The sequence below is a fragment of the Macaca mulatta genome, chromosome 7 (assembly GCF_049350105.2).
Source record: "Macaca mulatta isolate MMU2019108-1 chromosome 7, T2T-MMU8v2.0, whole genome shotgun sequence".
Lineage (NCBI taxonomy): Eukaryota > Metazoa > Chordata > Mammalia > Primates > Cercopithecidae > Macaca > Macaca mulatta.
In genome coordinates this window covers 27,985,166-28,012,351 of record NC_133412.1, presented here as the reverse complement: position 1 = coordinate 28,012,351, position 27,186 = coordinate 27,985,166, and the positions used below count along the sequence as shown (strand labels likewise).

The 27,186-nt window shown below is 42.5% G+C and overlaps 1 protein-coding gene across 6 annotated transcripts in view; it reads left to right on the top strand.

Moving 5' to 3' along the window:
• The first annotated feature begins 611 nt into the window (after positions 1–611).
• TRPM7 (transient receptor potential cation channel subfamily M member 7) overlaps positions 612–27,186 on the top strand; it is a 119,993-nt gene continuing 93,418 nt past the window's right edge. For all 6 annotated transcript variants that reach the window (XM_077939403.1, XM_028850915.2, XM_028850914.2 and 3 more), the window contains exons 1-3: positions 612–878; positions 18,493–18,572; positions 24,517–24,555. In XM_077939403.1, coding sequence (XP_077795529.1) covers positions 876–878; positions 18,493–18,572; positions 24,517–24,555 — 122 coding nt within the window. In that variant the 5' untranslated portion in view covers positions 612–875. The remainder of the gene's footprint in view (positions 879–18,492; positions 18,573–24,516; positions 24,556–27,186) is intronic.

The window sequence follows — 27,186 nt, the reverse complement described above, 5'->3', positions numbered from 1 at the left end:
ACATATTACATCCAGGGAATAACCCAGTCTCTGGTCCAGAAGGTGTGGTGTATGCGTGTTATGTGGGTGATTATCTCCGGAGGGAAAAAGACAGTCTCATAGTTAAACCAAGAAGAATATTTACCGGCAGCAACAGGAGAGGCTAGAGGAAGAACATGATCGGGATAAGAAGATGATTTGGCATTTTGGACAGGAGAGAGTAACATTTAAAGCCTCTACCCGCTCTGAAGCACAGAGAGTGTGCTGCGACACTGGAGTCTGCTGGAGCGGGTCGGCACTGGCCAGGCCCGGTGAGCGGAATGAGCCCACACAGCAACTCCAAGCTGCATCCGGAAGCCTGCAACCTTAACCCTCAACCTCCGATTCCCCAAGTTCCACTGTCGTAGTTGAGGCAGATGTTTGCCCAAGTCCTGCCTAGGTATCCAACGGATATACGGCGTGAACACCACACCACTTTAGGGGAACCCGGAGGCGGTCGGCGTGGGGGCGCGCTCCTGCCCGGCGCGTACGCGCGGCGGGCAGGGAGGTGGCCTAGAAGCGAGGGAGCGCGCGCCCTTCACGTGACCCGACCCGCTGGCGGCGACGCACGCGCCGCGCCGCTCACGTGGTCCGTCCCCAGCCCCGTCGCCGGCGGAGGCGGGCGCGGGCGCGTCCCTGTGGCCAGTCACCCGGAGGAGTTGGTCGCACAATTATGAAAGACTCGGCTTCTGCTGCTAGCGTCGGAGCTGAGTTAGTTCTGAGAAGGTTTCCCTGGGCGTTCCTTGTCCGGCGGCCTCTGCTGCCGCCTCCGGAGACGCTTCCCGATAGATGGCTACAGGCCGCGGAGGAGGAGGAGGTGGAGTTGCTGCCCTTCCGGAGTCCGCCCCGTGAGGAGAATGGTACTAGACCCAGGCAGGCCCGGGCGGGGAATGGTCCTGGGGTTGCGGGCGGTAAAGGAGAGACTTGGCAGGCAAGTTTGTAGGGAGCTGCGTTCCATGCGGCGAAGTACCCCCAAATTGCCTTGAGGCTTCCGGATTTGTCGGAACGGGTCGCGGGACGGGTGTGCAGTTCGTTCGGGGGTGAGGGGCGGGAGCAGGTAGCAAGTCCGACGCGACATCTCTTCTCGGGAATCCCCTGAGCAGAGACTCGGCTACCAGCGAGGGCCTCTCGAGGCGGTAGAGGCGCGAGCCGGGGACTACTTGGCTGGGCTGAACTGAGCGGCCGCAGCGCGCCCGACGCAGCGCTCAGCCTTCAAGCCCCGCATCTCCTGGGAGCACGGTCCTCCTGGCGCCAGTTGTTGGCAGATAAGGGAGCCAAATGCTCTGCTCAAGTTCTGCATGGAAAAAGGGAGGGAGGGCTGGAAGGGTGCAAAAAGGGGGTAGAGGACACGCAGTGCCTTGTTTGCTGTGCAGCGGTTACTCTACAGGTACATTTCCTTTTTGGAGCCAAAACGGAGGGATTTGACAATATTGATAGTAGATCTTTTTTCTTTAGCAAGAATTAAGGATTTTGGTGGGTGGGGGGAGACTTCTGTGGGGACCAAGACGATGTACTGTCAGTCAGGATTTAAGTCGAACTACCTCATCCGTTGCCCCAGAGAACGGCTGTTCGTGTTTTAACCCAAAAGGTGCGGAATGGAGAGAGGGAGGCGGTGCATTGCAGCTTCCGATAGAGCTTTTTATTTTTGGATCTCAGGAACCAGTTTTGAAGATTTCTTAAAAAGAAAGTCATTTACATCAGGGACATGAAGAGCAGAGTAGGTATTTTTGATCAGTACTTGAATATAATAGGCTTTGTGCAAACAACTCTCCCTCTGCTGGAGTCCGGCAAGTTTGCTTTTCACTGGACGCTATTCAAGTGCCATACAACACTGAAATAAGAGTTTTACTTATACCACAAGTGTAGTAATACTTTGAATAGATAATGTGCCTTCCACTATTTTCCACCTTATTCTTTTTGTTTGTTTGTTTGTTTTGAGACAGGGTCTCACTCCGTCACCCAGGCTGGAGTGCAGTGGCGCGATCTCTGCTCACTGCAACCTCTGCCTCCCGGGTTCAAGCGATTCTCCTGCCTCAGGCTCCCGAGTAGCTGGAACTGTAGCCACCATGCCCGGCTAATTTTTACATTTTTAGTAGAGACGGGGTTTCACCATGTTTGGCAGGCTAGTCTCTAAAAACTGACCTCAGGTGATCCACCCACCTCAGCTTCCGAAAGTGCTGGGATTACAGGTGTGAACCACCACGCCAGGCCAACATGGGAGATTTCAAACATGCGAAGATGTATTGTAGAATAAACTACTATATATACCCATTGGCCAGTTTCAACAGCTTCAACCATGTGAATTTTATTTCTTCTATTACTCCTCCTGTTTTTCCTCAATGGAATGATTTTAAAGCAAATCCCAGACAAATGTCATTTATGGATACTTTATTGTGTTTATGTCTAAAAAGACAAGGACTTTTTAACATAACTACAATATTATTATCACACCTAAAAATGAATAATTGCTTAATATTGAATATTCAGCATATTTCCCTGATTGTCTCTTGTTTTAGTCAGTTGATTTGTTTGAATCAGGTTACAAATAATTCTGCAGATAGCATTTGGTTGGTAACTCTTTCAGTCTCTAGTACCTTCTCTCTTGGGGTGTGGGGGTGTCGTTTGCCATTTATTTGTTGGGAAAAAAACCCCCATCATTTGCCCTGTAGAATTTCCATCAGTTTGGATTTTGTTGAATGCATCCCTGTAGTGTCGTGTAACATGTTTCTTTTTCTGTATTTTTTTTTTCTTTTTTCTTTTTGTTTGAGACGGAGTCTCGCTCTGTTGCCCAGGCTGAGTGCAGTGTAGTGATCTCGGCTGACTGCAACCTCCGCCTCCTGGGTTCAAGTGATTCTTCTGCCTCAGCCTCCCAAGTAGCTGGGACTATAGGTGCGAGCCACGACACCTGGCTAATTTTTGTATTTTTAGTGGAGACGGGGTTTCACCATATTGGCCAGGGTGGTCTTGAACTCCTGACTTCTGGTGATCCGCCTGCCTTGCCTCCCAAAGGTTGGGATTACAGGCCCCATTTTGCCCGGTCTTTTCTTTATTTCCTGTGAACTAGTAGTTAGTCTAAAGACTTGATCAGTAGCCGGGCGTGGTGGCGCTCGCATGTAATACCAGCTACTCAGGGGGCTAAGGCAGGAGAATAGCTTGAACCTGGGAGGTGGAGGTTGCAGTGAGCGGAGATGGTGCCACTGCACTCCAGCCTGGGTTACAGAGTGAGACTCCGTCTCAAAAAAAAAAAAAAAAAGAACTTGATCAGGCAGGGCGCGGTAATCCCTACACTTTGGGAGGCGGCGACAGGCTGATCACGGATCACTTGGGGTCAGGAGTTCAAAACCAGCCTGGCCAACATGGTGAAACCCCGTCTCTACTAAAAATACAAAAATTAGCTGGGCATTGTGATGAGCGCCTATAATCCCAGCTACTCATCAGGCTGAGGCAGGAGAATCTCTTGAACTTGGAGGTGGAGGTTGTAGTGAGCCAAGATCGTGCCATTCACTCCAGCCTGGGTGAGATTCTGTTTCAAAAAAAAAAAAAAAAAGAGAGAGACTTGATCGGATTCTAGTTACATGCTTTGACAATATTCATAGATAGTACTATGTACTTTTTATTGCATTACATTAAGAGGCAAATACTGTCTTTTTTTGGTTTTTGAGATGGAGTCTTGCTCTTTTTTTGTTGTTTGTTTTGTTTTGTTTTAGGACAGAGTCTTACTCTTGTTGCCCAGAGTGGAGTGCCTGGCTTACTGCAACCTCTGCCTCCCTGGTTCAAGCGATTCTGCTGCCCCAGCCTCTGGAAGCTGGGATTAGGGGCGTCTGCCACCATGCCCGGCTAATTTTTGTATTTTTAGTAGAGACAGGGTTTGCCATGTTGGCCAGGCTGGTCTTGAACTCCTGACCTCAGGCGATCCATCCACTTTGGCCTCCCAAAGTGTTAGGATTACAGGCGTGAGCCACTGCACTCGGCTTCTTTTTTTTTTTTTTTTTTTAATGTTAAGATTGACCAGTGGATTCGTGTTGCCTGATGCCTGATCTCTCTGTTGTGAAGTACCCCATAAGTTACTCATGTAATAGTTTTTGTAGTAGCCATTTAGTTTTGTCATTGATCTATTATTTCATTCTGGGTTTCCTTTTCTCCTTTCTTTTTGGGAAATCTTTCAACATATAAGTAAATTGCAGTTTTTTTTTTTAGTGACTGCCTGTTAAATGTCTGCTTTAAGTTTGGTACCTGGGTCAGAGTGCAGTGGCTCATGCTTATAATCCTAGCACTTTGAGAGACTGAGGCGGGTGGATCCCTTGAGCCCAGGAGTACAAGACTAGCCTGGGACAGATGGTGAAACCCAGTCTCTACCAAAAAAAAAAAAAGCTGGGCATGGTGATGTGCACCTGTGGTCCCAGCTACTTGGGAGGCTGAGGTGGGAGGATGGCTTGAGGTTGCAGTGAGCTGAGATCATGTCACTGCACAACAGTCTGGGTAACAGAACCAGACCCTGTCTCAAAAAAAAAAAAAAAATGTTTGGTACAGTGAAGCAAAATTCAGTGGTTGAGGTTAGTTTAGGACATAAACATTACTTGACTATGGGGATTTTTTTTTTTTTTTTTTGAGACGGAGCTCTGTCTCCCAGGCTGGAGTGCAGTGGCGCAATCTCAGCTCACTGCAAGCTCCACCTCCTGGGTTCACGCCATTCTCCAGCCTCAGCCTCCCAAGTAGCTGGGAATCTCGGCTCACTGCAAGCTCCACCTCCCGGGTTCACGCCCTTCTCCTTCCTCAGCCTCCGGAGTAGCTGGAACTACAGGCGCCCGCCACCATGCCCAGCTAATTTTTTTGTATTTTTAGTAGTGACGGGTTTCACCGTGTTAGCCAGGATGGTCTCGATCTCCTGACCTTGTGATCTGCTCGCCTCGGCCTCCCAAAGCGCTGGGATTACAGGCGTGAGCCACCGCGCCCGGACTGACTATGGGATTTTTAACTGAGTCATTTATGTGAATCAATAAAAAGAACTTAAGATGGGTGTCACTTTTAGATGGTGCTTTTGCAATTATTAGATTAGTTGAATGTGAATGTAGTATTTGACTTGGAGAATTGGACCTCTTGTACTTTATAAAAATATGATTAGTTCTAATTTAAATTGTTAGTTCTTTTAGAGATTTTGTTGAGTTTTTGGTGCAGTTAATTTTGAATTTAGAAAATTGCTCTGGATTTTTTTTTTTTTTTTTTTTGAGACGGAGTTTCGCTCTTGTCACCCAGGCTGGAGTGCAATGGTGCGATCTTGGCTCACTGCAACCTTCGCCTCCTGGGTTCAAGCGATTCTCCTGCCTCAGCCTCCCAAGTCACTGGGATTACAGGCGCGCACCACAATGCCCAGGTAATTTTTATATTTTTAGTAGAGATGGGGTTTTACCGTGTTGGCCAGGCTAGTCTCTATCTCCTGACCTCATGCTCTGGATTTTTTTAACCTGTTTTTCTGGTAGTGTGTATTTAGTTTTCTGACCATGTAGAGATTTTAGAACCCTGTTAAAGGAATTTTGGTGTGTGGAGGTAAGCAGTTTTTTGAAGTTGGTAAGTCAAGACTTGAGTCTTGACATATTTTTACCAGGTCACGGTCTTTTTGTTTTTTTTTTTTGAGACTGAGTTTTGCTCTTTCACCCAGGCTGGAGTGCGGTGGCGTGATGTCGGCTCACGGCAATCTCTGTCTTCCAGTTTCAAGAGATTTTTCTGCCTCACCCTCTCGAGTAGCTGGGATTACAGGTGCCTGCCACCATGCCTAAATAATTTTTGTATTTTTAGTAGAGATGGGGTGTCACCATGTTGGCCAGCCTCGTCTCTAACTCCTGACCTCATCATCCGCCCACCCATGATAGGCCTCCCAAAGTGCTGGGATTACAGGTGTGAGCCACCGCCTGTCACAGTCTTTTATGAGCATCACTGTTATCTTCTCAATCTGTAAAAGGCAGATGATAATCTTTTCTGTACTTGACCTAAGGAGCAATATTAGGGTTACTGAGGATTAGCAATATTAGGATTAAAGTCTGTGAAATGCTGTTTACTGCTCTTACCATCGTGTAAACATGTCAACGTAACACCTTAACTGTCCAGTGGCTAGACTTCTGGAAACCTTAACCTTTGGAAACCAAGCTCCTTGTGGAAAGTGAGCAGAAAGCTTTTGAGCTAAGTCATCAATAATATAGCAACCTTGAGACAGAGTTCACTGATTGAAAAATATGTGCAAAGTGAAATTTAACAGGCTTAGTTTTCTGCTTTCTGCTGGCAGTTTGGTAGTACACTGGAGATGACAGGAGGAAAGTTACCTGAGAAGCATTCTATTACTATTAGGAGGACACTGGAGAAACATAATTAGACTAGAAAGATAGGGCTATTCATTACTCTTTAGTATATGAACTGATAGTCTTCCTAGTCTAATTTGTCATACCCAATACCCAGAAGATACTCTGGACTAAGAGAAGTATGTAATAGGCTTTAGGCACATTTTTGCATTAGCTAACATGTGTCAGCATTTAGTTGTGGCCATTGCTCTGAATGCTTTATATATATACATACACACATATATATATATATATATTTTTTTTTTTTTTTTTTTTTTGAGACAGTCTCGGTCACCCAGGCTGAAGTGCATGGCATGATCACAGCTCATTGCAACCTCCGCCTCCCGGGTTCAAGTGATTCTCCTGTATCAGCCTCCTGAGTAGCTGGGATTACAGGCGTGTGCCACCATGCCCAGCTAATTTTTGTATTTTTAGTAGAGTCGGAGTTTCAGCATGTTGGTCAGGCTGGTCTCGAACTGACCTCGTGATTCACTCGCCTCGGCCTCCCAAAGTGCTGGGATTACAGGCGTGAGCCACCTCGCCTGGCACTTTACATATATTAATCCCTCAGGAAAACTCTGTGAAGTCAATACCGTTTTCTCCATTATTTATGTATAAAGAGCAGAGAATCAAAAATCACTTGCCAACGGTCACAAGACTAAAAGTGGTAGAGTAGGTATTGACCTGCCAAACTATAGAAACTTGGAGAAGGCCTTTGATATTCAGGGATGTGTATATTTATAAGACCTCAGATGACAGATGTTATGTCTAGTTTAAAAAGTTAAGGTTCTTTTTAAAAAAGTTGTAACTTAAAAAGTTTGCTGTACTTGATTTTCTTCAAATGATAATGAAATCTAATAGAATTTCCTTTACTATCAAATTTCTGTGTATTAACCTTAGGACAGGACAGATAATTTACAACTCAGTTGTCTGTTTTTTTTTTTTTTTAGACGAGTGTCTCACTCTGTCAATTCGGCTAGAGTTCAGTGGCGCGATCTTGGCTCACTGCATCTCCGCCTCCCGGGTTCAAGCCGTTCTCCTGCTGCAGCTTCCCAAGTAGCTGAGGTTACAGGTTGCACCACCACATTGGGCTACTTTTTGGGTTTTTATTTTTATTTTTAAAAAATTTGTGTTTTTAGTGGAGACAGGGTTTTGCCATGTTGCTCAGGCTGGTCTTGAACTCCTGGTCTCAAGTGATCTACCTACCTTGGCCTCCTAAAGTACTGGGATTACACACATTAGTCTGTAGGCATTTTATTTTATTTTTATTTTTATATTTTTTGAGATGGAATCTTGCTCTTTCACCCAGGCTGGAGTGCAGTGGTGCTCCCTGCAGCCTCTGTCTCCTGGGTTCAAGTGACTCTCCTCTCTCAGCCTCCCAAGTAGCTAGGATTACAAGCACCTGCCACCATGCCCAGCTAATATTTATATTTTTATTAGAGACGGGGTTTCACCATGTTGGCCAGGCTGGCCTCGAACTCCTGACCTCAAGTGATCCACCTGCCTCCGCCTCCCAAAGTGCTGGGATTACGGGCGTGAGCCACCACCTGGCCGTGCATTTTATTTTGACAAGTGCAGAGACACATACTCTGAGGCAATCCTTAGTAGTTTAGAAAAGTCATTAAGCTAAATAGATTTCTGGATGGGTGTAACTCTTTGTTAAAAGCAGCAGGAAAAGACTGGGCATGGTGACTCTCGCCTGTAATCCCAGTACTTTGGGAGGCTGAGGCAGGCGGATTGCTTGAGGCCAGGAGTTTGAGACCAGCCTGGCCAACGTGGATAACCCTGTCTCTACTAAAAATATAAAAATCAGCTGGACGTGGTGGTGTGCACCTGTAATCCCAGCTTCTTGCAAGACTGAGGCATGAGAATTGGTTGAACCCGGAAATGGAGGTTGCAGTGACTCCAGATTGCACCACTGCACCCCAGCCTGGGCGACAAAATAAGACTCTGTCTCAAAAAAAAAAAAAAAAAAATATATATATATATATATATATATATATAAAATAAAACCTGTAGAAACCTATCGTGAATGTATCAACAAAAGTATCAACACCCTACTCACTGATAGATAATGGGTTGATATGGCTTACTTGCAGTGTGAATGTCCAAGTTTTCTTTTCTTTTTTTTTTGGATAGTGTCTTGCCCTCTTGCCCATGTCAGAGTGCAGTGGCATGATCATGGCTTAACTGCATTCCCAACCTTCTACACTCAAGTGATCTTGCCACTTCAGCCTCCCAAGTACCTAAAATGACAGGCCCATACCACCAACCTAGCTAGTTAAAATTTTTGCCTGGGTACTGTGGTTCACGCCTGTAATCTCAGCACTTTGGAAGGCCGAGGTGGGTAGATCACCAGGTCAAGAGATTGAGACCATCCTCGCCAACATGGTGAAACCCCATCTCTACTAAAAATAGAAAAATTAGCCATGCGTGGTGGCACGCACCTGTAGTCCCAGCTACTTGGGCGGCTGAGGCAGGAGAATCATTTGAACCCAGGAGGTGGAGGTTACAGTAAGCTGAGGTCGCACCATTGCACTCCAGCCTGGGTGACAGAGCGAGACTTCATCTCAAAAAAAATTTTTTTTTGTTTTTGCAGAGACGGGCTTCTCACTCTGTTGCCCAGGTTGATCTTGAACTCCTTGGCTTGAGTGGTCCTCCTGCCTTGGCCTCCCAAAGTGTTGGGATTACAGGCATGAGCCACTGCACCTGGCATTAAGTTTTTAAATATATAGAACTTTTCTACCAGTTGTTACAGAATTATAGATGCTTTTCAATAGTATCTTTAAATCTGTCTCATAGGGTTTGCATCTAAAATGCCAGTAATATCTAATTATTAATTAGTTGAGTAGTTGGCAGCCAGTTTAGAGTAAGAGTGGAACTCTGTGACATAATAAAATTACATGTGCGTATATATATATATGAATGAAACTTGAGAGTAGGTTCTAAGAGTGTCAGAAAGTCAAATGTATTGGACTCTGATAGGGGAAGTCAGAGAGTGCCAGCTCAACATTTTGCTTTAGGCTAGTCTTATTTGTCATTGTCTGTGTCATCCTTGGCAGGCATGTTGACCCATGTACAAATTTATCACATAACTCTGAATTTCTATGTTTATTTGTTTGTTTTGAGACGGAGTCTCACTCTGTTGCCCAGGCTGGAGTGCAGTGGCACATCTCGGCTCACTGCAAACTCCACCTCCTGGGTTCACGCCGTTCTGCCTCAGCCTCCCGAGTAGTTAGGACTACAGGCGCCCAGCACCACGCCTGGCTGATTTTTTGTATTTTTTTTTTTAGTAGAGATGGGGTTTCACTATATTGGTCAGACTGGTCTCGATCTCCTGACCTCGTGATATGCCTGCCTTAGCCTCCCAAAGTGCTGGGATTACAGGTGTGAGCCACTGTGCCCAGCCAATTTCTAGGTCTTTCGTGTCATTTAACTTTGTTTTCTTGAGCACATGAATTTTATTAGTAGGCAATTTCTTTTAATTTGATTACCGTTCTTTTGAGTATGGGTCACATTTTCCTGTCTATTACCATATCTAGTCATTTTGGAGTATATGTTGGACATTGGGATTGTTACTTAGTAGAGGCTCTGGGTTATCTTTTTTTTTTTTTTTGATACGAAGTCTTGTTCTGTTGCCCAGGCTGGAGTGCAATGGCATGATCTCAGCTCACTGCAACCTCTGCCTTGTGGGTTCAAGCAGTTCTCCTGCCTTAGCCTCCCAAGTAGCTGGGATTACAGGCCCATGACACCACGCCCGACTGATTTTTGTATTTTTAATAGAGACAGGGTTTCACCATGTTGGTCAGGCTGGTCTTAAACTTCTGATCTCGTGATCTGCCTGCCTCAGCCTCCCAAAGTGCTGGGATTATGGGTGTGAGCCACCACGCCCGGTCTCTGGGTTCTCTTTTAATCCTTTGCTCTGTGTGTGTTTGTGTGTTGTTGTTGTTATGTAATGAATGCCTGTGATCTCCCTCACTCCCCGAGAATTCATATCTTGAAGCCCTAATCTCCAGTGTGATGGTATTTGGAGATGAGAACTTTGGGAGATGGAGGTAATCAGGGATAGATGAGATCATGAGGATGGGGCCCTGGGTCTGATAGGATTTATGTCCTAAGAAGAAGAGATACCGGAGAGCTTATGCACTCCCTCTTCACTGTGTGAAGACACAGTGAGGAGGCAGCTGTCTGAGAGCCCTCATCAGACACTGGCCCTCCTGGAATCTTGATCTTGAAGTTTCAATCTCCAGAACTGTGAGAAAATTTATTTATTTATTTATTTTTATTTATTTATTTATTTTTTGAGACGGAGTCTAGCTCTGTTGCCCAGGCTGGAGTGCAGTGGCCGGATCTCAGCTCACTGCAAGCCCCGCCTCCCGGGTTCACGCCATTCTCCTGCCTCAGCCTCCCGAGTAGCTGGGAGTACAGGCGCCCGCCACCTCGCCCGGCTAATTTTTTTTGTGTTTTAGTAGAGACGGGGTTTCACCGTGTTAGCCAGGATGGTCTCGATCTCCTGAACTCGTGATCCGCCCGTCTCGGCCTCCCAAAGTGCTGGGATTACAGGCTTGAGCCACCGCGCCCGGCCGAGAAAATTTATTTCAGTTGTTATCCCACCAAGTCTGTGTGGTGTTTGTTGTGGCATCCCAAGCTAAAACAGTTATTGTACTCAAACTCCAAACTGTCTCTCCTACAATGGGCAGCAGGAATATCTACTCAGTTATTTTAGTTAGCTGGGCTGCTGCCCCATGTGTACGTTCTTCATGGGTCAGCGAGAGATTTGTGTAGAGTTAATATGAAGTATTTAGGATTCCTTTTCTTGACTCTTGGAGAAACTTTCCCATCACTTTCCAGCTGCTGTTTTCACCTTGCACTGAGTAGGTATTCTGGTTCTATAAGTCAGTAAGACTGTGGGATTTCTATTGGTATTTAGCTGTTCACGAGACATAGGATGGGGACCGTCTTCAGGCAAAAAAGCCTTAAAAATTGGGAAACTCACTCAATACCATTCTTTTATTCTAAGTGTAGACTCCATCTAGTTTCTGCTTGCGTTTGGTCCTCAAGTCTTTTTTATCTTTTTATTTAAAAAGATGTTTTTTAAACGGATAGAGATGAGGTCTCGCTGTGTTAACCAGGCTGGTCTCAAACTCCTGGCCTCAAGCATTCCTCCCATCTTGGCCTCCCAAAGTGCTAGGATTACCAGCGTCAGCCACTGTGCCTGGCCTCTTTTTTATCTTTTGTCCAGAGTTTATGGTGGTTATCTGTGGGATGGTTAGCCTAATAGGACCTACTTCTCCATAGCTAGTATCTTCTTTCTAATTTTAATATGTAGACTCATAGAATGTATTTATTTGTTAAAAAAAACTTTGATTTCCACATGTTACCTTAATAGCAGAATTTTTTAGGAATCTTTAATTTTTTCCCCAAATTTTTGCTAGCAGCATCTAGGCAGGAAGGATATGCTGGTAGTGATTTGTTTAGAGAGTGAGATGTGCTTAGGTTTACTTGTAATACGTGTCCCTTATTGCTGGTAGACTGGTATAAAAATTTATAATTCAAGGAATTTTGAAGTGATCACCATCATAGTTGAAATTTGACTATGTGGCATGCATTGTGCTAAAACAACTTACATGGATCATTTTATTTAATCATCAGAGCAACATTGTGAGGTAAGTACTGTTGTTACCCTGTTTTACACGTAAGGAAGCAAAAAGAGGTTCTGAAACTTGAACAAGGTTGCACACATAGTAAACAGCAGAGCTGGGATCTTAGATCAGTCTAATTCCAGAATCTGTACTGTTTAACTACTGAAGATCACCAACTGATCTTTAAGATTCCCTCCTCTGCTAGCATTCTGCGGATATAGTTCCTTTTTACATTACTTGGAACATACAAATGTAGGAATTTTCAGATTTGTGTTTGTAGTTTGCCACCTCTTGGTAAAATTTGGTAGTGCAGCCTAGCAGTAGAACAAACAGCAAAGTGTAAAAAACTAGGAATTTTTGTATGTATTTATAACTAGGGCATATTTGATTGGGTGACTGATGGCAGAGCAGAAACTTAGAATTTCAAAAACTGTAAAAACTTTTTTTTATCATTAGGTCATATTTACAGCTTTCAGTTGGGGTATGTGAATGTTGAGTTTGTGAAGCCAATTTCTGTGTAACAAGTGAAGGCTGTAAATGATGAGAATGCTATGTGTGGGAAGAATATACTTACATTTGTCTGTTACATAAACAGAATGAAAGGTAGTAAGTTTTTGAAATAAACGAAATTGGTGAATGAGGTACTTTGGAAAGCTATAGGAAATTTTCTTTTTTTTTTTTTTGAAATGGAGTTTTGCTTTTGTCGCCTAGGCTAGAGTGCAATGGCGTAATCTTGACTCACTGCAACCTCTGTGTCCTGGGTTCAGTCGATTCTCCTGCCTCAGCCTTCTGAGTAGCTGCGATTACAGGCACCTGCCACCATGCCCAGCTAATTTTTGTATTTTTAGTAGAGACAGGGTTTCAGCATGTTGGCCAGGCTGGTCTCAAATTCCTGACCTCAGGTAATCTACCTGCCTCGGCTTCCCAAAGTGTTAGGATTACAGACATGAGCCACCGTGCCTGGCCAGGAGATTTTCTTGAAACATGCTAATGTCATTGTATGTCCCTATAGACATAAAATTTAGTAAAAATCTGTGCGTATAGGAGTGACACAATTTAAGTGACTTTTAGCAAATTGTTTGCTAAAGTTTTGGGTGGATTTGCCAATGAGAAACAACTCTGGTTTCCAGCTCTTGGAAAAACCCAAAACTACTATGAGATGTAGTAGAGGGGACGATATATTCAAAGTATTGAAGGGGAAAAAAAAAAAACCCATCAACCAAGAATACTGTACCTGGCACAGCTGTCCTTCAGAAAGGAAGGAGAGATGAAGATTTTCCCAAACCAAAACTCAGAGTTCATACCACTAGACCTGTGTTACAAGAAACGCTAACAGAATTTCTTCAAGCTGAAAGACAGGGTTGCTAATTAGTAACAAAAAGAATATGAAAAGTATAAAACTTACTGGTAAATGTAAGTACAGTTAATTTAGAATACTCTAATGCCGTAATGGTGGTATGAAAATCATTTGTATTTTTAGTATGAAGGTTAAAAGATAAAAACCATTAAAAATAATAGCAAGAATAATTTGTTAACAGATACATAATACAAAAACATATAAATTGTGACACCAAAAATTTATTAGAAACCAGGCACTGGCTGGGCGCCATGGCTCATGCCTGTAATCCCAACACTTTGGGAAGCGGAGGCAGGTGGATCACCTGAGGTCAGGAGTTCAAGAAAAGCCTGACCAACATGGTGAAACCCCATCTCTACTAAAAATACAAAAATTAGCTGGGTGGCTGGGCAGGGTGGCTCACGCCTATAATCTCAGCACTTTGGGAGGCTGAGGTGGGCAGATCACAAAGTCAGGAGACTGAGACCAGCCTGGCCAACATGGTGAAACCCTGTCTCTACTAAAATACAAAAAATTAGCTGGGTGTGGGGGTGTGCGCCTGTCGTCCCAGCTACTCGAGAGGCTGAGGCAGGGGAATCACTTGAACCCGAGAGGCAGAGGTTGCAGTGAACCAAGGCTGTGCCACTGCACTCCAACTTGGCGACAGAGCAAGACTCCATCTCAAAAAAAAAAAAAAAAAATTAGCTGGGCATGGGGTGGGTGTCTGTAATTCCATCTACTCAGGAGGCTGAGGCAAGAGAGTCACTCGAACCTGGGAGGCACAGGTTGCAGTGAGCTGAAATTGCACCATTGCACTCCAGACTGGAAGACAGGAGCGAAACTCCATCCCAAAAAAAAAAAAAAAAAAAGGCACAGTGGCCCATGCCTGTATTCCCAGCTACTTGGGAGACTGAAGTAGAAGAATTGCTTGAGACCAGCCTGGACAACATAGTGAGACCCCATTTCTAAAAAAAAAAAATAGCCAGGCATGGTGGCATGTGCCTGTATTCCTAGCTACTCGAGAGGCTGAGGCAGGAGCATCACTTGAGTCCAGAAGGTTGAGGCTGTAGTGAGCTGATTGTGCCACTGCACTCCATCCAGCCTGGGTGACAGAGCAAGGCCCTGTCTTGAAAATAAACAAAAGACAGTGGTTAATATATTTTTTTTAAAAAGACCCAGTCTAGGTCAGGTACAGTAGCTCATGCCTGTAATCCCAGCACTTTGGGGGGCTGAGGCGGGTGAATCACCTGAGGTTGGGAGTTTGAGACCAGCCTCACCAACATGGAAAAACCCCGTCTCTACTAAAGATACAAAAAATTAGCCGGGCGTGGTGGTGGGTGCCTGTAGTCCCAGATACTCAGGAGGCTGAGGCAGGAGAATAGTGTGAACCCGGGAGGCGGAGGTTGCAGTGAGCCAAGATCATGCCACTGCACTCCAGCCTGGGTGACAGAGTGAGACTGTTTCAAAAAGAGAAACAAAAAACAAAAATAGGTAGGAGTACACTCTAACCATAAAAAGCATAGTCTAGTAAATACATAAATCAGTAACATAGTCATTTATTATCATTACAAAGTATTATGTACTGTACACAATTGTATATGCTATACTTTTATGCAACTGGCAGTGCAGGTTTGTTTACACCAGTATCAAAACAAATACCCAAGTAGTCCTTGAGCTATGAACTTATGATGGCTATGATGTTAGTAGGCCATAGGAGTTTTTTTTTTTTTCGAGACCAGTTCTCTCACCCAGGCTGATGTGTAGTGACGTGGTCATAGCTTACTTTAACCTCAAACTCCTGAGCTCAGATGAACCTTCCTCAAACTCCTGGGCTCAAGTGATCCTCCCGCCTCAGCTTCCCAGGTAGTTGGGACTATAGGCAGGCACCAACATGCCTGGCTAATTAAAAAAAAACAAAAACTGTTGTAGAGACAGGATCTCATTATGCTGCCTAGGTTGGTCTTGAACTCCTGGCCTCAAGCAGTCCTCTCATCTCCTCCTCCCGTGGCAAGATGCTGGGATTACAGGTGTGAGCCATTGCACCCAGCCTGCAATAGGAATTTTTCAGCTCCCTTATAATCTTAAGGGACCACTGTTAAATATGCAGTCCATCATTGACCTCAGTGTTGTTATGTGGCACATGACAGTTTGCACAAGGGAATATCATTCAATCTTAAGGAAATTCTGTTTTTTGTGACCTGGATAGGCCTGGAGGACATTATGTTCAGTGAAATAAGCCAGGAACAGAAAAACAGATACCACATGGTCTCACATCTATGTAGAATCTGAAAAAGTGAACTGATAAAAGTTCAATTTCCGGGTGGAGAGTAGAATGGTGGTTATCAGAGACTTGGGTGGGTGGGGATTACTGGGGAAATGTTGGTCAAAGGATACAAAATTTCAGTTGGGAGGAATAATTTCAAGAAATCTTTTGTACAACATGGTGACTATAGTAAATAACAGTGTATTCTTGAAAAATACTAAGAGTATATTTTAAGTGGTCTCACCACAAAAAAATAGTATGTGAGGCAATGTGTATGATAATTAGCTCGATTTAGCCATTCCACAATGTATAGTAGCCCCCTTTTCTCTGGTCTCAAATTCCTGAGCTCCAGCAATCTGCCCTCATTGGCCTCCCAAAGTGCTAAGGTTACAGGCAAGAGCTACTGCACCTGGCCTACTTAACATGTTTTGACACGTTTTGGCACAGAGTTGTTGATGGTATCCTCATTATTATTTTCTTGCTTTCTTTCCCCTTCCCTCCCTCCCTCCCTCTCTCTTTCTCTCTCTCTTTTCTTTCCTTTCCTTTCCTTTTCTTTCTTTTTACAGTAAAGGGAACGCAAGTTTATTAGGAAAGTAAATAAACAAAAGAATGGTTACCCCATAGGTTGAGCAGTCCTGAGGTTATTTCTTGATTATATGCTAAGCAAGGAGTGGATTATTAATGAATTTTCTGGGAAAGGGGTGGGCAGTTCCCAGAACTGAGGATTCCTCCCCTTTTTAGACTATATGGGGTAACTTCTGGATATTACCATGGCATCTGTAAACTGTCATGGTGCTGGTTAGAGTGTCTTTTAGCATGCTGATACATTATAATTAGCATATAATGAGCAGTGAGGAAAACCAGAGGTCTACTCTTGTTGCCATCTTGGTTTTGGTGGGTTTTGGCTAGCTTTTTTTACTGCAAACTGTTTTATCAGCATAGTCTTTATGGCCTGTATCTTATGTTGAACTCCCATCTCATCCTGTGACTTAGAATGCCTAACCTACTGGGAATGCAGCCTAACAGGTCTCTCAGCCTTATTTTACTCAGCCCCTATTCAAGATGGAGTCACTCTGGTTTAAACACCTCTGACGTTCCCCCCCTTGTTTATAAGAGAATCCTTCATCCTAAGGGTTGTAGAGGGACGAAGATCTACCTTTTGTAACTTCTTCTTGCTGAATGGGGTGATGATATTCCTGCCTAATTATTAAGGTCTCTTGTGTCCGTGGTAGAGAGGCGCTCATTCAGAATGCATCAGTTTGCTGAGGATCATCCATAACTGAGTTCTGACAAAACGTGATATCTGAAAGATTAATAAGTGTTTAATAAAACATTTAGTAAGCTTATCCTGCATTCCTGTATAAAGAGTACAACAGCAATATATTCCATAACAGTAAAGCAAAATAAGTAAAACTATCCCAAGTAAACTAAATTAGAAGACTTTCCATGAACTGGCAACTGTCGGAACCACACTGATATGGAATCACTGATTCCATTATGTGCCCAGAATTAGAATATTGATCCAGATTTTTACATTATCCATCCCTCTTTTTTTTTCTGCACTTCAGTCAGAGATCACTGATTGGTTCACAGGAGAAAGCAAGGTCAGCCTAAATTGCAGGAAAAAAACTCAAAAACAACTGATGAGACCAGAATCTACTGACGGGTGTACCATAGTTCTCAAAAAACAATTTTTTTCTCTCTCCAATGTCCCATTTTTACTAAAGACAAATTATAGTATGACCGATTTGCTTTGTTATACTTGGCCAGATTATCTGTATAAAGTGCAGCAAGAATAATTATTTTTCACATAGGCTTTTGAAATTGGCTTTGATGGAACTCTGTCCCATAAGGAATCTCAGATAAGACTTTTAAAGCTGCGCCCAGCGTGGATTTTTTTTTTTTTTTTTTTTTTTTTACTTTTCTTTGTGAGACAGAGTCTCACTCTGTTGCCCAGGCTGGAGTGCACTGGCATGACCTCGGCTCACTGCAGCCTCCACCTCCGGAGTTCAAGTGATTCTCCTGCCTCAGCTTCCTGTGTAGTTGGGATTACAGGCGTGCACCACCACGCCTGGCTTCAGACTTCCAAGTAGCTGGGACTACAGGAGCACATCACCACACCTGGCTAACTTTTTAGCTTTTGGTAGAGATGGGGTTTCACCATGTTTTCCAGGCTACCCTTGACTTCGGTGGCTAAAACGATCCTCTCACCTTGACTCCCAAAATGTTGGGATTACAAGTGTGAGCTACTGTGCCCAGCTAGTTGTCTTTTAAATGGCTCATATCCTAGAATAATACCAGCCCCTCTTAAGGTTTTTGGTTCACAGTGGCAATCTCAAACTTGGCTTCCCTCCTCTTTGACTATTTGAAGCAATAGTGTCTTCACAGTACTGTTGATTTAATAATCTAAGTCACTTGGGATTTAAATGGAATTATTCTGATGTTTTGGGGTGCCATCTTCAGACTATAGTATGTAATGAATAGTAAATAAAAAATTATGTAGTATAGGAGTGTTTATGGGCTGGGCATGGTGGCTCACGCCTGTAATCCCAACACTTTTGGAGGCCGAGGCGGGCAGATCACCTGAGGTCGGGAGTTTGAGGCCAGCCTGACCAACATGGAGAAACCCTGTCTCTATTAATAAACAAATACAAAATTATCTGGTTGTGGTGGCGCATGCCTGTAATCCCAACTACTCAGGAGGCTGAAGCGGGAGAATCACTTGAACCTGGGAGGTGGAGGTTATGATGAGCCAAGATCACACCATTGCACTCCAGTTTGGGCAACAAGAGCAAAACTCTGTCTCAAAAAAAAAAAAAAAAAAGTTTATGTTTTTATCATGAAATTGTTTCCTTCTTATTTAGTGGGTTAACTTAAACAATTCTTTAAAACATTTTGTTTTAGTCCCAGAAATCCTGGATAGAAAGCACTTTGACCAAGAGGGAATGTGTATATATTATACCAAGTTCCAAGGACCCTCACAGGTAAGCACACCTTTGTTGCTTCTGGGATCTTCTAGAAATTTTAGTGTAAATTATATTGCTATTTCTTTTTTGGAAACAAAAACTACTAAATACATTATTTGTAGTTACTGTTACTTTTTATAGTTACTGCTAATCATTTAATTTGGGAAGGATTGGGAGGAAGAAACAGCATTGAAAATCAGTATTTTGGAGTTCTTAATGCCATTTACAGCATATAATCTCTTCCTTGAAGTGTTCCTCCATCTCTAAACTCCCTCAGATCATAGTGTAGTGTTTTACAAAGGTAAGGCAGTTAAGACTCTCTCTCTCTTTTTTATTTTTTTAACGGATTCACTGATACTTCAAACTTAAATTTGTGTATTTATTGGGCATCTACTGAGTATCCAACACTATGGTTCATGTTGAAGAAAGCAATATGAACCTAATAGTCATTCTTTTTATTTGCCAATATATGGATATAGATCATTATTTACTGGAAAATCCATTGTCAGAGACTATAGGTGTCTGTGTCTTTGGTCTCTGAAATGACTTTGATAATAGAAAAAAAATAAAATTAAAGGATATTAACTTAGTAACTAAAGAAAAAGTTGAGCTCATGAAATATTTACTTAAGCATATTTGCCAAAAATATTCTTTTAACTTTTTTTTTTTTTTTTTTGAAACAGAGTCTTGCTCTGTCGCCCAGGCTGGAGTGCAGTGGTGTGATATCAGCTTGCTGTAACCTCCGCCTTCTGGGTTCAAGTGATTCTCCTGCCTCAGTCTCCTGAGTAGCTGGGATTACAGGCGTGCACCACCACACCTGGCTAGTTTTTTGTTTGTTTGTTTGTTTGTTTTGAGACGGAGTCTTGCTCTGTTGCCCACGCTGGAGTGCAATGGCGCAATCTCGGCTCACTGCAACCTCTGCTTTCCAGGTTTAAGCGATTCTCTTGCCTCAGCCTTCCGAGTAGCTGGGACTACAGGCGTATGCCACCACACCTGGCTAATTTTTTGTATTTTTAGTAAAGACTAGGTTTCACCGTGTTAGCTAGGATGGTCTCAATCTCCTGACCTCGTGATCCACCCGCCTCCGTCTCCCAAAGTGCTGGGATTACAGGCGTGAGCCACCACGCCCGGCCCTAGTTTTTGTATTTTTAGTATACAGGGTTTTACTATGTTGGCCAGTCTGATCTTGAACTCCCGACCTGAGGTCATCCACCTCTCTTGGCCTCTCAGAGTTCTGGGATTACAGGTGTGAGCCACCGCACCCAGCAAATTTTTTTTTTTTTTTTTCTGAGGCCTAAAGATAAAAAAAAACTTAAACAAGGAAATATAAGATGTAGTTATTTCCTAACCTATGGAGCACTTCTCTTCATGGGCACTTAGAAAAAATGAAAATTAATTGACAAAAGTATTTGCAAGATTTTTGAATCTTCTTTCCTTTTCCATCTCCTATCACACTGTGTTCTCTACCCATTTGCCTTCTCTGCAACTTTCATTTCTATTAGATATATAACTCTTAGAAAAACATAGCTTAAATAGACAATTTTTATTAACTGATGTCCCTTTATATTATAGAATATGTCACTGTTCTTGTTTATAGTGGGTACGTAGTAAATATTTGTCGAATAGCATTTCCAAAACCTTTCGTTAAATTATATAAATGTAAATTTACATAATTTAATTTTTAAAATTTCTCTTTAACATTTTAAAAAATTCTAACTTTGAATGAATCTTTCCCAACACACACATTTCCATTGAAAGTGTAATGTGCATGATACATTTTAAAAACTTTTGAGAAACAAAGTTCGATCAATAGTTAGAGTTTTAATACATTAAGATTGTCATTATTAATAACATTTGGTGGTTTTATTTTTGGCTTTTTCTCAGTGTATTGTTTTTGTTTTAAAGTATTGCTACATTCAGTCTATATGCAAAATGTTGTACCTGCTTTTCATACTACGGATATTTTATAAGAATGGTAGTAATAGTCCTGGTGCAGTGGCTCACGCCTGTAATCCCAGCACTTTGGGAGGCCGAGGTGGGCGGATCACGAGGTCAGGAGTTTGAGACCAGCCTAGCCAACGTGGTGAAACACCTTCTCTGCTAAAAATACAAAATTAGCCAGACGTGGTTGCAGGCACCTGTCATCCCAGCTACTTGGGAGGCTAAGGCAGGAGAATCACTTGACACTGGAAGGCAGAGGTTGTAGTGAGCTGAGATCCACGTTGCTGCACTCCAGCCTGGGTAACAAGAGTGAAACTCCATCTCAAAAAAAAAAAAAAAAAGAATGGTAGTTAATATTCTGTTATTGTGTATACCACCATTTATATGCCTATTCTCCTATTGGTCAATTTAGTTTTTTTCAATTTTTAGCCACTTTAAATTTAAATTAGGCCACAATGAAGATCTTTGTGGATAAAACCTTTTTGTATTTAAGATTTTCCCCCCTTAGGTTATGTAATGCCAAAATCTTTTCAAAAGTATTAAAGCAATATAAATGATCACCCAGTAGTGAATGAGATTGTCTGCTTTACTAAGTAATGACTAGAGTAACATTTTCCATCACCGTCAAGAAAACGTGGTAAGTAGAAAAAGGTATACATAGATATATATATATATATATTTTTTTTAAGCTGAGCATGGTGGCTCATGCCTATAATTCCAGCACTTTGGGAGACTGAGGTGAGCAAAGTCTGCCTTCCAGGTTCAGGTGATTCTCCTGCCTCAGCCACCTGAGTAGCTGGGACTATAGGCATGTGCCACCACGACCAGGTAATTTTTTTTATTTTTAGTATAGATGGGGTTTCACCATGTTGATCAGGCTGGTCTCGAACTGCTGACCTCAGATAATCTGCCTGCCTCAGCCTCCCAAAGTGAGCCACCGCGCCTGGCATACATTTATTTATTTTTAATTGACAGTAATTATAATAGTATATATTTTAAATTTGCATTTATTTACTATTGAGAAAATATTTTAAGTTTTTTAAATATCTCTCAATTTTTTAATAAATTCTGTAAATTTTTTTGATTAGTTCTTTTTGGATCATTAAAACAGATAATCTTAACATCTCTTCCAATCATTAGATTCTATGATTTATTCTGATTTCTTACTACTTATTAAAGATATGTTTTATTACAACATCATACCGCATTTCTCAACAAGAGGATAAATGACATTTCCCAAGTCACATGGCTGTTCATAAAGATGGGATTAGTATTTAAGCCTCCGTAATTCAGTGTTCCAGTTCTAAAATAAAATACTGTTTTTCTTCCAGAGAAATTGTTGTTTTGCTTTATTAAAAAAATAGATTTTGTTGGTCAGGTGCGGTGGCTCATGCCTGTAATCCCAGCACTTTGGGAGGCTGAGATGAGTGGATCACCTGAGGTCAGAAGTTTGAGACCAGCCTGGCCAACATGGTGAAACCCTGTCTCTACTGAAAATATAAAAACTAGCTGGGCGTGGTGGTGGGCACCTGTAATCCCAGCTCCTCAGGAGGCTAAGGCAGGAGAGTTGTTTGAACCCAGGAGATGGAGGTTGCAGTGAGCTGACAAGGTGCCACTGCACTCCAGCCTCAGTGACAGAGTGAGACTCTGTCTCAAAAAAAAAAAAAAAGATTTTATTATTAAGGAGTTTATTTTCTATAGTTTTACTAATTCCACTTTGCAATAGAAGTAATAAAAGCACTCAAGGTATTAAAGAAATCCAAAGCTGTTACTAAGTGTCCCCACCTTTAACCATTCATATGAGACGTAATTTACAAACAGGTAGTTGGTCACTTCTTTCTACACTAGTTGAACTCTTAATTTTATATGACTTAATAATTCACTCTTGGTTCATAATTTAAAAGGTACCAAATGCTATAAGTGAAAGTCTCCTTTCCACTACTGTGCTTTAGCTACAAGTTTACCTTGCTAATAAAAAATCTGATGTTATCCATTCCTTGGAATGTCTTCCAGAAAGTTAGATATAGTCTTTGCATGTCCAAGCAGATGATTATCCTGCTTCCACCTTTAAGATATATAGTGTAGCCCACTGTGTCTGTAACTTATCTTGGCGATCACTAGTTTGTTCTTTTTTTTTTTTTTTTTTTGAGATGGAGTCTCGCTCTGTCGATCAGGCTGGAGTGCAGTGGTGCAGTCTCACTGCAAGCTCCACCTCCTGGGTTCAGGCCGTTCTCTTGCCTCAGCCTCCTGAGTAGCTGGGATTACAGGCACCTGCCACCATGCCCAGCTAATTTTTTGTATTTTTAGTAGAGACGGGGTTTCACCACGTTAGCCAGGATGGTCTCCATCTCCTGACCTCATGATCTGCCTGCCTTGACCTCCCGAAGTGCTGGGATTAACAGGCGTGAGCCACCGCGCCCGGCCACTAATTTGTTCTTAATTGTTGCAACCTATTTAATTATGTCTGAATTACAATTTGTTTTAGTAATCCCTTATTGAACATTTTAGGTATTTTCACTTTTTCTTTTGGCTGTTAGGGAAAAAAAGTGCTGCAGTACAGTTGTACCTTGTACAATTTTCATTTTATATGTATACTGCAGATGTGTTTTAGCCTATGCTTGTAGAACTGGAATTAGTGTGTGAGAGTCAGTGTTTTTTATTTTGACGGGTATTGCCAAATGGCCTTCCATAAGGATTATGTAAATATATACTCTCACCCACAGATACCAGACTCTCTCTCTATTGTCACCAAGATAGTGTCTTTTTTTTTTTGGAGACAGTTTCTCGCTCTTTCTCCCAGGCTGGAGTGCAGTGGGGCATGATCATGGCTCACTTTAGCTTCGACCTCCTGTGCTCAAGGAATCCTCCCACCTCAACCTCCCTAGTAGCTAGGACTATAGGCCTGTACCACTATATTTTTTTGTAGAGACGGAGTTTCGCCTTGTTGCCCAGGCTGGTCTTAAGCTCCTGGACTCGAGCAATTCACCTGCGCCTCCCAGAGTGTTGCAATTACAGGTGTGGCCCACCATATCCGGCCAAGATAGGATCTTAAAATATGCTTTAAAAATCTTTTGTAATCAAATAATCTTTTTATATGTGTGTTTTCACTATGAACTATCTGTTCATTTAGTTTTCCTTTATAATATTGGATCTTAAAAAATTGATTTGCTGGACGCAGTGGCTCACGCCTCTAATCCCAGCACTTTGGGAGACCGAGGCGGGCAGATCACCTGAGGTCAGGAGTTCAAGACCAGCCTGGCCAATATGATGAAACCCTGTCTCCACTAAAAATACAAAAATCAGCCAGGCATGGTGGCACGTGCCTGTAATCCCAGCTGCTCAGGAGGCTGAGGCAGAGGAATCACTTGAACCTGGAAGGTGGAGATTGCAGTGAGCCGAGACTGTTCCACTGCACTCCAGCGGCCTGGGTGACAGAAAGAAACTCTGTCTCAAAAAAAATAAAAATAAAAATAAAACAAAATTAGCTAGATGTGGTGGTGCACACCTGTAATCCCAGCTACATAGGAGGCTGAGGCAGGAGAATTGCTTGAACCCGGAAGGCAGAGGTTGCAGTGAGCCTAGATCACGCCATTGCACCCCAGCCTGGGCGACAAGAGTGAAACTCTGTCTCAGAAAAGAGAGAAAAATTGATTTGAGGAAGCTCTTTATATATTAGGGAACTAACCCTTTGCCATTTTTTTTTTTCTGTTTGTCTTTAGACTTTATTACTGACAGATTTTTGCCACATATAAGTGTTGTATTTTTATGTAGTTAAATCAGTCGGTCTTTCATAGTTTCTGGATTTTATATCACAACTAATTATATTAAAAATATTGAAACTCAGTTAAAAAAGTTACTTGAATTGTAAATCAAGGTATACGTGATCTATGGTATCTACTGAAAAATTAAGCTAGGTATATAATTTTTCTTTGTTTTGTACTTTATGTATTTTATATACTTCAGTTTAAAATCAGAAAGTTTTTCCCCTGAAATAATTTATTTACCTTTTTATGTTCAATAGATGCCTTCCAGGATGTCAAATTTGTCAGCAACTCGTCAGGTAAGTTTAACATAACTATACTGCACAAATTTCAAAAATAAATAAAACTAATCTGTTAGAAATATGAGTTAGAACACAGTGGCATGAAACTCACATGCTATTATATTTGATGGGTACTTTACCTAGACTTGGAAGGTGAAGGGTCAGTCAAAGCTGTTTGAAACTCAGGTGAAGCTGCCTAAGAAGAGTTGGAAAGTTGTGTCCATTGGGCAGAAGTTGAAGGACAGGAATTTTAGGCAGCGAGAGCAGTGTGTGGGAAGGCCTGATAGTGAAAGACATCATGGTTCTGTCAGGAAACTGCAGAATGTAAGATGGAGATTTGAGAGATTTGGGCCTAGAAAAATGAGAGTTTCAGTTACTCTACAAGGCTTTTCATTGCACATACTTTTTCATGTTCAAAGGATATTGTACAGGCAATTACTAACATGCTAGATGATGATGATGATTATTATTATTTTGAGACAGAGTCTTGCTCTGTTACCTGGGCTGGAGTGCAGTGGAACAATCTCGGCTCACTGCAACCTCTGCCTCATGGGTTCAAGCAATTCTCCTGCCTCACCCTCCCGAGTAGCTGGGATTACAGGCACGTGCCACCATGCCCCGCTAATTTTTGTATTTTTAGTAGGGATGGGATTTCACCATGTTGGCCAGGCTGGTCTTGAATTCTTGACCTCAGGTGATCCACCCAACTCAGCCTCCCGAAGTGCTAGGATTACAGGTGTGAGCCACCATGCCCTATCGGGGGAAAAACCCTAAGCATCTTGGCTGCTTTGAGAAATAAAGGGAAAGTACAAGAGAGAAATTTTAAAGCTGGGTGTCCGGGGGAAACATCATACGCTGACAGGTTCCGTGATGCTCCCCGAGCCGTAGAACCAGCAAGTTTTTATTAGTGATTTTCAAAAGAGGAGGGAGTGTATGAATAGGGTGTGGGTCACAGAGATCACATGCTTCACAAGGTAATAGAATATCACAAAGCAAATGGAGGCAGGGTGAGATCACAGGACCACAGGATGGGGCAAAATTAAAATTGCTAATGAAGTTTTGGGCATGCGTTGTCATTGATAACTTCTTATCAGGGAACAGGGTTTGAGAGCAGACAACCTGTCTGACCAAAATTTATTAGACAGGAATTTCCTCGTTGTAATAAGCCTGGGAGCGCTACAGGAGACCGGGGCTTATTTCATCCCTTCGGCTATAGACCTACCCTCAGGGCGCATTCTCTTTCTCAGGGATGTTCCTTGCTGAGAAAAAGAATTCAGCCATATTTCTCCTATTTGCTTTTGAAACAAGAGAAATATGGCTCTGTTCCGCCTGGCTCACTAACAGTCAGAGTCCAAGGCTATCTCCCTTGTTCCCTGAACATTGCTGTTATCGTGTTCCTTTTTTTAAGGTGCCCAGATTTCATATTGTTAACACACGCGCTCTACAAACAATCTGTGCAGTTAATGCAATCATCACAGGGTCCTGAGGTGACATTCATCCTCAGTTTATGAAGATGACGGGATTAAGAGATTAAAAGCAGGCATAGGAAATCACAAAGGTATTGATTGGGGAAGTGATAAGTGTCCATGAAATCTTCACAGTTTATGTTCAGAGATTGCAGTAAAGACAGGCAGGCATAAGAAATTATAAAAGTATTAATTTGGGGAACTAATAAATGTCCATGAAATCTTCACAATTTATGTTCTTCTGCTGTGGCTTCAGCTGGTCCCTCCGTTCGGGGTCCCTGACTTCCCACAACATTGCCCGGCCAATTTTATTTTTTGTAAGAGTAGTTTCCTTTTTTAGATTGGATTGGAAGAATATAGACCAGTTACTAAAGTTTTGGAGTGATTCTGGCAAAAAGATGAGAACCTGAAGTAAGATGTTTTTGACAATGAAGAGAAGTAGGCATACTTGAAGGGATTAATGAGATAAATGCAATAGGATTTGGTGAATGTGAAGACAAGGGAAGACTTGAGCATGGTAACTACATTTCCTTCTTAGGCAACTGAGTAAATTGTAATATGCTGTAGGGTCTGATGAGGAAGTATGAGAGGAAGAAGAGAAGGTCTCTGGGTGGTAGGCTAGGAATAAAAGTACATAGAATGAGTTTATTTTAGATATGTTAAAGAGTTTTTCAAAGAAGTTCATAAAAACAAAAACAAAAAACCTGACAGGCTGGATGTGATGGTTCATGCCTGTAATCCCAGCACTTGGGGAGGTTGAGGCAGGAGGATTGTTTTGTTTGAGCCTAGGAGTTTGAGACCAGCCCGGGTAGCAGAGTGAGACCCTGTATCTACAGAAAAAAAAAAAAAAAAAAAAAAAGAAGAAAACCACACACAAAAATCTTGGCATGGTATCATGTACCTGTAGTCCCAGCTACTTAAGAGGCTGAAGTGGGAAGATCATTTGAGCCCGGAGGATTGTTTGGGCCCGGGAAATTGAGGCTGCAATAAGCCCTGATCACCACTGCACTCCTGCCTGGGCAACAGAGCAAGACCGTGTCTCAAAAAAAAAAAAAATCAACAAAAAGACCTGACAGTCTTTCATATTTGCCCCTATACTTAACCATATCCAGTCCTATTCGTTTCTTCTTATAGATGGTGAGGTTCACCTGGTGTCTCTTGTTTGACGAGGCCAAAGAGTTTC